Source organism: Salarias fasciatus, chromosome 14, assembly GCF_902148845.1.
Source record: "Salarias fasciatus chromosome 14, fSalaFa1.1, whole genome shotgun sequence".
Taxonomy (NCBI): Eukaryota; Metazoa; Chordata; class Actinopteri; order Blenniiformes; family Blenniidae; genus Salarias; species Salarias fasciatus.
The window spans coordinates 19,046,647-19,062,148 of record NC_043758.1 but is presented as its reverse complement, the minus strand read 5'-3'; the positions used below and the strand labels follow the sequence as shown (position 1 = coordinate 19,062,148).

Sequence of the window (15,502 nt, the reverse complement as noted above, 5' to 3'; positions counted from 1 at the left end):
TTATGTTTTAGAACATAATAAAATGCCTCTAAAACAACTGGGACAAGGGGTAAAAATCACATTTCACCAAACACAACGATGAGTGACACTTTTAAACCACATATTTCATCCAAATGATTGAAAATCAACACACCAGGTGTTGAAGTGGAGGAAAAGTTGATGAACTGGTTTATATGATGTGTCATTCAGCCACAAAGACACAGTAAGTCCTCACTCGTGCTTCCAGTATCCACAATCAAAGCAAAAATCCTGCCAATGCTGTGAACACAGAAACACGATGAATTGTACAAATGATACCGCTGCACATGGCCTCAAAGCCGATCACGATCACGCACTCAGCCGTCTGCACAGGTTTGACTGAAGTTGCTGTGTGAAACCTGAAAAAGTTCAAAAGCTGTCCACTCCCACTTGTCAACACGAGCAGAAGGGAATCTGCTGTGGACCGAAACAGAAATCACTGAAGTCGGTCTGTTCTGATTCAGACTGAGCGCTGAAGGCTTACATGAGACAAGCCAACAAGCTCTTAATGTGAGGAACACAGTTTGTGTCTGTTTCAATCTCACAGACGCAGACATGACACGTGCACGTGTGAAGCAATGATAGAGGTAATTCTGCAAACACGAGCATGAAATAATCACACTGGGTCAAGTGCCCCGATTCACGGTTGCTTAAAATTCATTTTATAAAAAAGAAGGAAATAAGCCGGCACATGGTATGTTAATACAAGGCTATTAGATACGTTTCTGTTGTGTCTTGTCCAGTTGTTCTCGATCATCTTTATTTTGAGCCATTTGCTTTAACAAAGGCTGCACATCCTCTTCTCTCTCTCTCCTTTTTTTTTTTTTTCTTTTTTTTTAAACATATCCAAGTCTTATTTTGACAACCTAAGAGCAGGCAAATCCACAATTATCAAAAGTATCTATTTTTGTAATGCAGGATGCTGCAGCGCAGCATCCAACACATCTTGTCATTAAAAAAACAACAACCTAGCATAGTATTGGCGATACAGACATATCTCATGCTCTTAACTCTGATCTACCATCTATATTTAGACAGCACAGGTGAGAGAGGGGATTGTGGTGATATTCTATTTGGGTCACTTTTTAAGGTCACCCATGCACACCACCAAACCGCAACATCGCGGATGATGTGGGAGTTTCTTTTCTACCAAATCTAAAATAATCTCCATCTCCTGAAGAACAGGTTTTATGCTCCTATTTCATGCACACATTTTTTTTTTCTTATTCTGTTTCGGCTGCTTGTTGCTTCATCAATATTAAAGCACGTAGCTTAGCAAATGAGTGGAAAGGCTTTGCTTGAGAGAACATTATCCATCCGATACATAGCATGTAGCATATGTTTTGGTGCTTAGGATGCGTCGTAAATATTTAATTACTGGACTATGCTGCAGCACAGTGTGCATACACAAGCAAACACACACACACACACACAATTGGTTACTAGCAAGGAGCACCACTGGTGTTCCACACAAGCTGTTTATAGTATTTGTACTCATGCTGAATTCTATGTAATTTGTCTGAAAGGGGCTCTCATACACACACATTGGCTCCACACAAGCAAAAGAATCACGGTTACTACAAGTAGTCCTGCTGGGGTAAACCTCAAATAAGTGTTTTGCTTGCAGTTTTATCAAATCTGCCTTTCTTCTTTCTTCACCAGGTAAATTGTAGCTTTGTGAGTTTTTATGGTATTGTTTCAAAGGTACTGGTGCATGTCAAATTGAAAAATTTTCTTTTACTCTTTGTGAAATACGTTTTCATTTCCACGTTGCAGGAATCAAGTAAAGTCGATCAGTAAGGGCAGATTTGGTTGAAATTAGCAAAGCCAGTAGCGTTATAATGCAATTTTGCAACCGTGTCAAGCATTTGGATTGCAAGAGAATTGAAAAGAAAAGCTGTGTTTTATTGAACGGTTTACTATTTTGCCAGGCCAATCCCAGTGGGTGTTTTGAACACTTGTGCTCCTGTCTCAGAGCTGCATGGTTACGTGGAGACTGGCATCACAGACATCGATCTTGATATTGTTATCAACTGAATCAAAGCCAGCGGCATATAGGAGGCAAATCACATGCTAGCAGACAGCAGTGTGAAAAAATCTATTTTCTTTGAGTATAAGACGCTTTCCTTTTTGGCAGAAATGATTTTTTTTTTTCCATCAGTGTTGGGACCCACACTTTGGTGGCCACCACACAAATTGACAAAAAGTATGATTTCTCGATCACACATGCACTCACACACTCCACACACTTGTCATCAGGGGCACTCTTGCCTTTCTCACTCTCCTTTGATAGCAGCCATTTTTTCCATTTTCTCAACGAACCTTTCTCTCCCCCGCATTATTCTCAGCAGGATAGCAGAGAATCGAAGGTCACAGCTTCCTTTACCCTCGCCTGATTTGTAGTGACCTCTTTAATGGATCAAGGAGGGAGCTCTTACCCAAATCTTCAAATAAGGCAAATACTTCTGTTACTCTGAAGAATCTCATGTTGTTGCCAGGATGATGGAGATGATGGTTGGCTCACTTGTGCGAGCCTGTTATAGTGCGGATAGCGGCCAAAATCTGTGGGGGGTGCCTTTGGTTGTTGCATTACAAGAACATGTAGTAATGTACACAGTACCAGCACAGCAACAACAAATGCATAATTTATCGACAGAATGGCCTGGCGTGTGCTGTTTGGGGTCGATTCATATGAAACTAAAGTTTGATGTTTTTCAGTGTCTCCTTAATGTGTAAATAAGAAACCTTTTGGCAACTTGTTCTTCATATAGATTGTACCCAGATGGACCAAAAAAAGAAAACAAAAAAAAAACAACAGTTCATGCAGGTATGGTATTAATCATAAACGAACAGAAAAACACATCATTTGTTCAAAAAGCGCTCAAAATCAGAATGGCTTGACTGACTTTTTCTCTCTCTCTCTTGTCACTCCTATATTGGCCACAACATTTTCACAGGAGACTGATATTTCCATGGAGACTGCACAGTGATTATCCCCTATAACTTTGTCACATTGGCTGGAAAGTCGCGGCTTTGCTGTGTTCATGGACCTTTGTTTGTGTGGTCATTGATTAAACATCAGAAAAATCAGAACAATGAGTGGTCGCATGAACAGTTAAAGAAAAACAGCTTGTTAGAACGGTTTGAGGGTTAGGGCTTAACTTGCACATTTTCATATATTCACTCTCAAAATGTGGCTTTGCTGCTCATGCTATATCTTAGCAGGCTAATGTCTGCTAACTGCAATACAAGCTAATTAGATCCAGGAGCCCTTTTTGGAAAAAACAAAAAATACAATTATTGTCGTTGTGATTTCTACCGCTTTTATTGTCTTTCTGCGGAAGTGGATCCTCTGGTGGCCCAGTTCTGACCCCCTGGTTCGACATACCTGCACTCACTGTGGTAAACAAAGGCAGACACGATCACTGTCCAAACACCTTCCTTGCTCTTTTTCCAAGTAACAGTGAGCTGAACCTGATCCCAGCTGATAACGGGCAATGGAGAGCACCTGGACAGGTTTTCAGTTCTTAAAAGGACTCACAGGGAAAGAAAATCACAGCCTTTCACATCTGTCTTCTTTTTTTAACATTTAACCTCCAATATATGTTTGTAGAAAGTGAATGAGACCAAAATAGCTGCGCATGCAAAAGGAAGAACATGCAACTCCCACACTAGTAGTGCCCTCAAGCAATCTCTATTGAAAGAAAGATTGGTAGTGATAAATTCCTTAAAGTGGCACTGGACACTGAGGTCAGTATGGAAACATGTTTGTTTCACATTTTGTCATAATAATGAGAACATCATTGTGTTTTGTCCCTCTGATTTTCCAGAATTTCCCAGTTTAGGATTAATAAAGTAACTCTCTACTCTCTGAGCTTTTATTTGCATATTTGTTAGTATTGAGGTCATAAATTAAAGAAAGTCGTTGTGTGTCCACTCCCAACCAACTTTTCTCTGTCAAATAATTAATAACTTAAAAGAGTGTTTGTTTCCCTTTAGTGTTCAAATATTATATTGTTTCTCAGTACTTCAATTTGAACTCTTTAGGGCTACGTTACTTTTGCTTGTGGCAAAAACACTACAATCTGGGTTTGCGTGCGTCTGTTTTTGCCCCATGCACGCGCATCCCTGTCCATGCCCTTGCCTTGCGTCGTGCAGCTCGTTACGTTTGATCTGCGCCGGGCTCGTGCGCCTTCAGTCTGCACGCGCAGCCCGAGCTCACTCCACCGCACCGCCGAACAGTCCGGGATTCCTTCAGTGCCGGGTCGGGGATGCGCATCTGGACCGGAGGAACGTCCCGGGGACAATTACGCGTCGCGGTGCTCAGCTGTGCGTCTCCGTCTCCGTTTCTGCCCCCGCACAGGAAATAACCCCCCCGGTGGAGCGCAGTTGGGTTGTTTTTGACAGAATGGCTGGCGCAAAGTGCCTTCTGAAAACACCGAGGTAAGACTCTGTTTACCGGGTTCGGGATCAAATGTCGGTGGCCGTAGTAGGAGCGTATTCCCAAATTATTTCTGGTCTCAGCTGCATTTTGTTGCATCTGTGGTGGAACTTAAACATTTGCTTCAGGGTTTATATTTAGATGTTGTTTGTTATTTGTGTTGTTGGCTGAAGGTGACGGTATTTTGAATGTTTTTATTATTTTTTTTCGAAAGGTGAATATGAGACTGTGCGCCAATTAATTTACGTTTTATTGATTTCCAGTTATTTCTTTGACATTCAGTTGATGCTTAGTGTGTGAAAAAGTCGCAAATTGACTGCACTGAAGCCTTTTCCCGCAGCAGTCAGGGGAATAAGATGTTTCAGCTTGTCTCAAACGTGCCTCATGCAGCCTTCACGGTTTTTTTTTTCCTATAGAATTTCACACATTTTAATAAGCTTTTGCTTGCGTGTATTTCGAAAGCATTAAACGTTTACTTGCCAAGTAATATTTTTGTCTTGATTGAATGTTTTACAATGTAATGCAAAAAGAAAACCTCCATCAAAAAGTTGTCTGTGGATCAACAAACTGGCCTGGAGTCATCTAAAAAGAATGCTTGTACAACAGACTACAGCAGCACCGCAGGGGGGCTAAATGGCTTATAAAAGCAGAGGTTTCTGGAGGTTAATTGTGTCCTGACATTAGGCTGAAGCCCCGCTGGGTGTCTGGGGGCCACGGAGCACGAGAACGTCAGTCATCACCTTGTCTCTAAGGAAAGATCATCTTCTTAAATTGTATGCAAAAAAAAAATAACTCATCAAACATCAAAGCAAAGATTTAGTATTAGTATTTTTTTTCTGATGTTCGTTTTTTTGTGCATCCAGTTTTCTGCATCACCTCTTCACCATGCAGACTCTGCCTCTGCCTGTTTTGATGCGTGCCTTGCAGATACAGCAGCCTATTTAAAGCCATCACATTCACTTACCTTCAGCACATCATTTTTTTTTTCACTGCATCCAATGATTCACAGCAAAACGACTTTTTCCTCTGACACAATTATTTACATCAGCCACACTCATTAACTGCAAACACATACAGTTGTGTGATTCCTGGGGGGGCTATCAAAGCAGAATGCTTTTAATTTGCTTTGAGATATGTGGATTATAGGGAGATGGGGGAAAACAGCTGTTACTATTTAAATATGCATGGTATGTCTCTTCATTTTCCAAATTGATCCCCATTAATGCCATTCCAGATAAGCGTTGATTTGGCTTATCTCTGTGAGAGCATGCATGAGGATAATGATGCCTTCCTGGGATTTTTGAGTTCGCTGCGTTGCCTTTGGTCTCACTGTGGACTGACAGGACCCTTCGTCGCTACAATTTGTAGAACCATTTTTGCTTTGCTGTATCCAGTGAAGGTCACACTTTGTGTTCTTCCTCTGTTTGTCCTCCATCCATTGCTCAAAGCCAAATTTCTGGATTTCTCAGAAGTGTCCTGAACTCTTCAGATGCATCACTTTTACTGTATTTGTGCACTCTTGCATTTTTTTTATTTTTCCTTTGAGAAAATTCTTAACTGGCTGGCAGTTTATTGGACCGTTTGATAGAGATTTTGGACCATCAAGCAGTTGGCTTTGCAGTCATGCAGTCTGTGGCGATTTGTTCGGAGAGAAAAGACGTCACATGCAAAATTCCTCATAAATAATGCATTGAAAATCTATTGTCATTCAAACATCAACACTTAAAAATTCTTTCTAAATTATGAAAAAACATTTTTCCATTTGGTGAAATTAGTTTTTTTTTTTTTTTTTTTTTTTTTTGGGTTTTTACTCCAAGCTGGCACAAGTTGCCAGCATATGAACAAGAAGCTAAAGTATTCGTTACAGACTCTTGCAACATTTGTCCTGTGTGAGAAAGGGTTCGGTGCATTGGAAGAGTGCCCCATACAGACTGAGCAAGTGTGACAGCTGATGGGATCCTTCAGCTGAAATGGGGATAACCAGTCCTCGCTCATTTCAGAGTTTGGACGAGCGAGGTGTCGGGCGCCGGATGACAAATTGTTCTGACAGACACTGTCGTTTTTGTCTTTCAGTAACTTCCAGTCGTCTGCCATGTTTGAAGGCCCGGAGTGTGTGGAGGTGGAGGCGGGCAGCACAGAGAGCACCGTGGCCTCGTCCATCAGCGCCTGCAAGAAGGTAAAGGCTCGGTGTGTTTGCGTGACGGCGCTGAGGGATGCGCCTACCTGCGCAGGTGTCCTTTCGTCTCCGCGCTCTGTGACGGCTCCGGCTGTGCCGCCGTGCGCACCTGTCCGTCACATCAGTCCGCCCACCTTTTATCTGCTCGTGTGTTTCCAGCAGTGAAAGAAATTTTCATTTCCTTCTCGTAGGTGCGAGTGACACCCAGGGGTTGTGCAATAAGAGGAACGGCCGGACCCCCGGGTCAGCCCGGTAGATTTATCATCTCCCCGTGGCGAGGGAGACAGGAGGGGAAATAGTACAGATCAGTGGGCTGAAGTGGAGGCTAGATTGAATTTCCTCTCAACATGTGTGTGCGCGTGCTTATTGGTGTGTTTCCCCAATTAGTCTGCAGCTTATGATCTTAACTGACTTCCACTCAGACACAGAAAGTGATGTCTCTCTTCTAATTTGGCCCCAGGCTTCAGTGACCTGCCAGCAGCCCTTTGATAGGATCACTCCCTGTGCGATCAGCTGAGTGTACGTCACTTTTACCTGGCCAAAGGCCCACACAGATGGTCTGTTCCAGAGGGTGCAAGCATGAGGGGGCATATTTCTATCTAAAAATACACATGAAAAATGTTCAACGCACACACACAGGTGTCACGTGTCAAACTCACTGCATGAGGATCGTTTTATTCATCGCATGGTTTTAGACTTTTGTACTTCGTGCTCCAGTTAAACGAGCTACGTCGTATCTGGGCGCGTCTCATCTCAGTTAGATATACATAAATTCCCTGCACTGTTACACCCAACTGAGGTGATCGCCATCAAAAGACTCTTTAACTTTGTGGCCGGTTATTAAACTAGCCCTAATCCATCATCTTTAACACTTGTCTTTTATCAATAAAGCAGCTGTATGACCATGACCATAGGTTTAATCGTGAACTCTTCATTAAAATGTCGCACGGGGGAGGAGGCAGTAACTGTAGCATATATAATGTTTCTAGTTAGCTGATCGGCCATTGATCCTGTGCCTTAAATACTTAACTCACAAACAAAGGTCCAGGATAAAGGCCAATTGATCCTGTCGATCAAACAAAAAGGGAAACGCACTTAGCGGCTGGCAGATCAAAGTGAATGCGCGATGCTGGCGTATTGCGTGCGCGCCTTTGATTGCCATTCCCTCCTAAGCGGAGTTTTATTCCCTGCACTGCAGGTTCTGTGCAGCAACACCGTGCTGGACTCGTCGGAGTACTGGCTGAGGAACGAGAAGGCTCTGTGCAGACTGGGCCTGCTGGATGACGACACGGAGGGCAGCTGCACCATGGTGAGTAACATACTGCGAGTGATGAAACACACTCATTGTTTTGGCAACAAAGCCGGACCCAGCCAGTCCCCGTACGCGGTCTTTAAGCTGCTGCAGTTGCGTTTGTGGCTTCATGAGGCGAAAAGGAAGCAGTCAGATTGGAGGCAGACGTGATGTGATGTGACATGGAAGAACTTTTGTCGATCCGGTTTTACTGCAAGGCGCAGAAATGGCTGTAATACTTCTTACAGCAAGTTGGAGGTGATTCTTTGGTTTTCTTTTCGGTTGACAGTTTTTCGTTGTAAGGTTTGACGTGTGTCAAATGTTATACGTTGTGCTTTACAAAGCTGGTTTTTAGCACTCTGGTTGTTCTGGCTTTTCCCAGAAGTATATCTGTAAAATCGTGCTTTCTTTATGTTATCTCTGGAGACGGGGAACAAGGGAGTGATAATATCTGTATTTAATCACTGATTTTCTTTTGTGGCAAACATTTGAACAATTCACGCTCATTTTCACTATGGCAGAAGAGTAGATGACAGAAGATTGAAAGAAACTCTGCACACAATTTCCTTAAAATGCTATGTGATCAACAATTGTGGTTATTTCACCTGCCTGCACTGTCCTCAATATGAAGCAGAGGCCTGGCTATGGGGTCATTTTGAAAAGTAGGTTTTTATTTGCACATAAATACACTTGAATATCTGTGACTCACTGCTGGTCTCTGTTGTAAAGAGATCAACAGTTAAAGTTTTTTTAAAGCTTATTCCTTATATTGTACTGATTTGCTTCTCCATTAATAATTTCAGTTAAATGTCTGCTTGGAAATGTTTCTAGTGCTTTGAATGAAAAATAATCATTTTAGATTGTGGTTTGTCTTCTTTTGCATTGCTTTTTCCACTGGATTATTTTCATCACTGGAGGATAAAGTACATACTACATAAAGTATGCATGCAGGCTGCTACACCATGCAGACCTGGAATCGTAGGGAAACATTAGTTGACGCTTTGCTACTTCATTAGTGTTTGTGCTTTGTGGGCGTGCCTTCACCCATTGTCTCTGTGCTGACTGTGCTGACTGTGCTGACTGTGCTGACGGACATCGTTTTCAAAAGGTTTCTGTTTAAACGTGGCAATTTTCTGGAACAGAAATGTGAAAACGACGCATTTAAAAACAGGGGCCTGAATGACTGCTTCAGTCCACTTTTCACTCACTGTGTAACAGATTATTGATTTTTAAGCTTCGCCATCCACGGCGGTCTGATTCCACTCTGGTTCTTTATCTGGTCAAAATCACTGACTGACTCAGACCTATTGTTAGACGAAGTATGAAGCATTTCTTTAACAAGGCAGAAGAATATTCTCAAAACTCACATTTTAAATGATTTTACTTGACATTGATTCTTATGCTTTATTATCAGCAGCCCACTCGCATGGATATGATGTGAAATAATGCAAATCTGCCTCTGTACCTACGCTCCTTCAGGATATTATCATATTTGGGCTTTTTAATAGAGTCGCTGACTCCTGTCAGCCTGCTCAGGTGGGATTCAAGCGAATGAAGTGAGAATTCTGCACATTTTCATTAAAAGTCCAATTTAAAACGCCACTTGTGTTTCTGTGTGGGTACATTATGTGTGGTTGCTAATGAGCCATTATTAGGCTCTCCTTGCCTTCTGCTCACTGCATGCTGGGATAGATTTAGCACAAATACAAATTATAAAATTATGATGGTTATTTGGAGTGGCACAGGGAGGAAATCTCTTTTACATCTTGTGCCCAGAGTTTGTGTTTTCCTTTGCCTCGACGTCTCATTCTGTATTCATTAAGTTGCTATATGTCACTTTTGAATCTTTGCCATTGTAAACAGTGTTTCATTATCTTTGAACTGTGCAGATTTGCACAGTTTGCTAAAGCTACGTCCCAGTTTTTTTTTTTTTATTCTAATTAAACACTTCTCTTCTTTCCTCATATTCATGAGAATGGTTGCCGTTGTGAGTCACACACAGTTTGCTACAGGAAGTGAACAATGACGCAACACGCTGCACCCAGTTCAATTAAAGTGGTACCTCCAAAACACGTAAATCCATTGTGTGTTTTTGGCTGAGAGAACACACTGCTGGGTTGTTTATGTGTTGGGACGGCACTTGAAAAAACACAGGGCTTTTAGCTTTTAAGGACACTCTTAATCCTTGCTGTGGCCCATTTCTAAAGTGTCACCTTTGATCATCCATTCATCTGAAATTGCAAGTGGAGCATGAAGTGCATTCAGGATTTACATCTGTCAGAAAGCGAAAAGGCATCATTTGATGTTGGTTGAGGGGACGGCAGCTGTTTGATCCTTCAAGTGTATCAGCTGAATTTTGCAGCATCAGTTTATAAACTACATCAAAATTCTAAATAAAATTCCCCTGCATCGAGCAGAGAAATTTTTGCATCTCTGCTGTAGGTGAGACTCGTAAATGGAACCAGATAAACTATATAATGTGTTCTTCAAAACATTATAATATATTCACCCTCAGTCTGATGCAGCCTCAGAATGATTTTAGCCCCTCGGAGGGAAAAATAATCTTTTCACCTTCAGCTTGAAATTGTATTTGCTGGTTTTGTTTTTGTTATTTTCAAATATCAATGTACAATAGAAGGATTTAAATAAGGCTCAAAATAGTTGTATTTATAAGCTGTGGTCGGCACCAGAGTCATAAGCTGTTAGTTAAGTTTTGTTCTGGATTGTTCTAACACACACACACAGTCACACTTTGTCTTATTTCAGCTTAAAATGTACTTTTCTAAATACTAAAAACAGTTGGTTTTTTTTTTTGATAATCACAAACACTTTGCTGATTTAAATCAGCCAACCCTTCAGCTGGGCATGTCGAGGCCTTCGTGTTGACTTTGTGTCATGTCAGTAGTGAAAATGATGAATACCTACATCTTCACAATACATTTACCACGGCCTCATTTGCGCAACGTTTTCAAGTGATAATGGAAAACATTCTTGGTGTTTAGGGCCCCCGTTCACACAACTTTGGAAAATGCGGCTGTGTTTTCAGTTGAAATGCTTCCGTGCAGACGGGGCCAAAAATCCTGTGTGAAGTGTGCTGAACTGCATGCTCCCGCAAATAGAGAGAGCTTTCTCTTTGCATATGTTTTGTGAGTGATCAACCAGAAATAACCACGAGTGACTCCTCTTCTTTTAGCATGTTGGAAACAGACACCATCATAAACATTGTTACGTTTTCAGATACGACTCCCGAATTTCCATCTTCATGAGTGTAAACACACTGATGAGATTAGGGTGCTAAACGGATAGTGTGTGTTATATTGCACATCAGATTCAATCCTCAGATTTTCTCATTAGTGGATCAACTTCCACATGTGTGTGGAACAACATAAAGCTGGTGTCAGTTGTTATACATGAAGGAGAGCAGGTCGATTAATTCCTGTCTAAAGATGCCAAAAGATATGCAAGTTGCGGTTGCTGTTTTAGTTCATTGCAAAGGCATCATTAAAATAAATGCACAACACGATAGTGATTAAACACTGAATGATAATAAGTTTTAAGCAGCAACTAAATGGTGCTGTTAAATCCTCTTTCAGTTTGTCATCATTACTTCAGTTTGAGTTACTGTTAATTTGTAATTTTCTCTGTCGTGAGCTGAACCTGTTTGCTCTTTGCAAAATAAGAGTGAGTGAGACATAAGTGCACTGACATTTCTCACAAATTCCTCCCTAAAATATTATTAAGTGTTTGATAATCATCACCGGGGAAACTGGAAAAGCTACAGTTTTCCAAAGAGGGTTAGGGTTAGCACCATGCTCACGCAATTTAAATTTGTGTGTCTAGGTAGAATGTATGACCGAATTCAACTGAATTGTATGAGTTATATTTTAATCCTTTTTAAAATTCTCTTGGAACTCATAATATTCCTCATGGAAGTGCAGAATCAGCTATCATAAATTATTTTAAGTGCATCAGTCAATCTTCTATAAGCTTTCTCCAACCGCCGGAGCTGATCCAGATGACTCTGGGTGAAAACGGGATACACCTGGTCACGCCATCGTCCATCACAATGCACGCACAGAGGGAAGGTCGCACATACACACTGACATGACGAGAACATGCAAACTCCACACAGGAAAGTCTAAGCAATGGGTGACACTGTTAGCCATTGTGCAGCCTCTTAGAGCTGTGCTGTTTCTGACACATTTTGGCTTATCTGTGTCTGTGAGTGAATAATCTGTGCATTACAATCCAAAGATCAAACATCCATCCACCCTACCATCTATCTTTTATGCTGGCTTTATTCAGAATATGTTTGTGGAGGCTGGATCCAGTCCGAGCTCACATGGAGCTGAAGGGGGGCCCAGCTTGACCAAGACGTCAGTCCATCACACAGAGAGACAATCAGCCACATTTACTCACATCTACGACCCATTCATTCACTCCTGTGAGTCCAATTAGGGCAGTTTTCCCTGTGCAACATTTCATCCTCAATTTCTGCTCTAAATTTTTTATTTTTTTTTTCACTTACTCTGTCTATTTTCTGTGAATCACGGACTGCTTTAGGGCACGAGTGAATAATTGTGGTCCGCCCTCCAGCAGCGTCGCTTCTGGACTTTGTCGTGACAAATTGCCCCTCCGACTCTCGATTCAGCGCTCGACTTTACAAAGGTTTACTCAGCCAGTCGAGCGGAAACACACAATTGATGACACCCAGTGAGGAATATATTCTTCTGTCCTGGCCTGAACTGGAAGGGAAATGGAAACATGGAGATAAAAAAAGAAATGAATAGCACATGTGCAAACAATGAGAAGTGAATGGAAAAAAAAATACCAATGAACAGTTAAAAAAGTCCTTACTTGAGAGTGATATAGAAAGACCAACGGTCATAAACGGTAGTAAAGGCAATTTCCTTTCTGGAGAACAAAAGACAGATGTATATGTATTTAGTATCCTGACTGGTTGGAAAGAGTGAACAACCTGAAAAAAAGCTTTGGATTTGGTGTATTTTGCACCTCTGGCTGCTTCGTGTTGCCACCTTTGATCATTTACTCATGTTTTAATGCATGAAGTGACGGAGAAGTGTCATGTTACTGTGATAGTCACACTGAATTTCATCACTGCACTGAGTGGAGAGCATTTTGAGGAGAGACGGCACCTTATATTTTGAATGTGCAAGAAATAGTTACCTAATGCCTGTGAGCTGGATTAACATTTATTAATAAGTATAAAATTCACAGAGAAGTTGTGCTTATTAAATCCGGCAATCTTTTTTTTAACACCTTAGAATTATTTTACTTGGTATATGGATAAATAATTATGTCACTTGGGAAACGACCACATTTTTTTTTTCAATTCAGTTATCGATGGCTTCATAGTGCGCTCATAATTGCCATGTTGTGACTCATTAGCTGAACTGTTGACTCTCGTTACACTTAGCTGGAGCGACGACAGCTAGTTGGATGTGTGCACATATTATATTGTTGGGTTCAATCAGTCATCCTAAAAGTCTCTCAACTACACGCGCTTCTGCGAGGTCGATTCATTTTTTTTAGAAGTCAGCATCGCACCTGTTTCTCAAATAAACTGATCAATGATCAAATGACGAACAAACAGTCACGAACTCGCAGAAATTAAATACCAACATATAGACGTAAGCTCACGTTCATTAAGGGGTACAAATGCGTGTCCAGTTTTGTGGAGGCAGGAAAGTCTTGGCTAATTCCACCGCCAACAGCCTCACATGCTGGGATGGATGGAGACATCAACTTCACAACTTTCAGTGTCCTGAAAAGTACTTAAGCTTAAGGGTGCTTAAGTACTGGTAGCTGCATGAATAATCTCATAATAGTAATTGCACAAGTGTAAGTATTTAGAAAAATTTAAGGATTTACACATCAGAATGTGTGTTTGAAGAAAGGAGAATATTAATTTAGACCAAAAATATTCCAAGTAGAAGAATCACACAGGCCAGCAGGGCTTTGAACCGGGGTCCCTGCGGAAGACCCATTCATCAACGGATTCGAACGCTTCACTCTCAGGGAGTGTGTTCTGTCCTGACCTCTCCCTTCCCAGCCCAGGGAGACGGATAGAGCAGAATTAATATGCCATCAGTGGCAGAAGGACTGGTTTCCAACAGGATCAGAGCTGGAAGACAAACACTGTCATTTTTCCCCAAGCGCCAGCCTTTTCCTCCCAAATTTTACTTCAGAAAATCTGCCGTTGTTGATTTAGAACAAGGAAATAAACTGTAAGATATAGTCTAAAAAGAAAATGTCCTTTGCAGTTACAAGGAAAATAGTTCTTACATTTGGCACAAGGCTAATATCCTGTAAATAACACAATCTGTAGAGTCTCATGACTAAAGTAGCAACACCAGTGCTTTGACTGCTTTGAAGATGTTGATTTTTTTCCTCCTAAAATTGAGAAGTTTTTAACCTGTTGGGACAAGGATGGGTATATTTGATCATTTCGAGGACAACAATATTTCCTGGGGTCCAAACTGTAACCTACTTTACGGCTGCTGATTTTGACTGGTGATAAATACTGTAAACGGAGGGTGATAGATGAGACGTGCTACAAAAATGTATATAGTTTGAATGTACCTACTGAAACTGTATTTTTAATGTAGCATAGGTCCATGACCAGTTTCATCATCCCAGCCGCTACCACACTCACCATGAACCTTTTTCTTAATACAGTATCCTTTAACTGATGGCAAATTCAATTTTCCATAATGTAATCTTTAGAGCCACAGTGAGGCCTTTAAGGTTCAGAGAACTCCCACAGTGAGTTTTACCTTACCATGTCCAGGTGCTCTGCAAACCAAAGCTCAGAATATTATGGAAACCTTGGATATACGTACAGTTTAGATGGATAGAGTCACCAATTCACCTCACATACGTGTTTTAGGACTGTGGGAGGAAACCAGAATAACCCAAGAAAACCCACTCCCTAACTGTATCTGCATTGCAATGGAAGTTGATGGAGTTTTTAATATCTAATATTATTGTCACAACTCGATATGCTATGGGAGATGAACATAAAGCATGATAAAGTAATGAAGTGTTTGTTTCATCTCTAAAGTCCTTATTCACACACGTCTTTTTCACAAACAGCGATCTCTGATTATCAGGAAAAAAAAACATCTTTAAAAAACATTGAGATGTGAACACATCTTAGCACTTCTGCAGATGTGCAAATGACACAAATGTATGCATTTCAGAGTCATAGAAGCTACTTAGCATTGAGAACCTGGGGCTCATTATAACCCGCTGTTAGTTGTTTCTGCCCTATCATTTTACTGTGTTTTCCTCTCTTGTAGGAACCTACTTACTTGCTAATGCCTGTACATTTGCTGATAAATGTGTGATGTTCAAGGGTATGCATGCATATGTCGAGGTGTCAGGGGTGTGTATGTACTCCCCAGATAGCTCAGATTTTTCCATAATGTACCCACCATGTTTTCCATAATGAACCCATATGATTCATGTATGGAGGAGAGCTGGGACAGCATCAGTTACGTGGCATTCACTGCAGCCTGGCTGGCCACACTGACAAAATCTGAGTCGTACAATG

The 15,502-nt window shown here is 41.2% G+C and overlaps 1 protein-coding gene across 2 annotated transcripts in view; it reads left to right on the top strand.

Moving 5' to 3' along the window:
• The first annotated feature begins 4,241 nt into the window (after window positions 1–4,241).
• Window positions 4,242–15,502, top strand: part of sphkap (SPHK1 interactor, AKAP domain containing) — a 30,167-nt gene continuing 18,906 nt past the window's right edge. For both annotated transcript variants that reach the window (XM_030109205.1, XM_030109204.1), the window contains exons 1-3: window positions 4,242–4,461; window positions 6,533–6,635; window positions 7,834–7,944. In XM_030109205.1, the coding sequence (XP_029965065.1) occupies window positions 4,427–4,461; window positions 6,533–6,635; window positions 7,834–7,944 (249 nt within the window). In that variant the 5' untranslated portion in view covers window positions 4,242–4,426. The remainder of the gene's footprint in view (window positions 4,462–6,532; window positions 6,636–7,833; window positions 7,945–15,502) is intronic.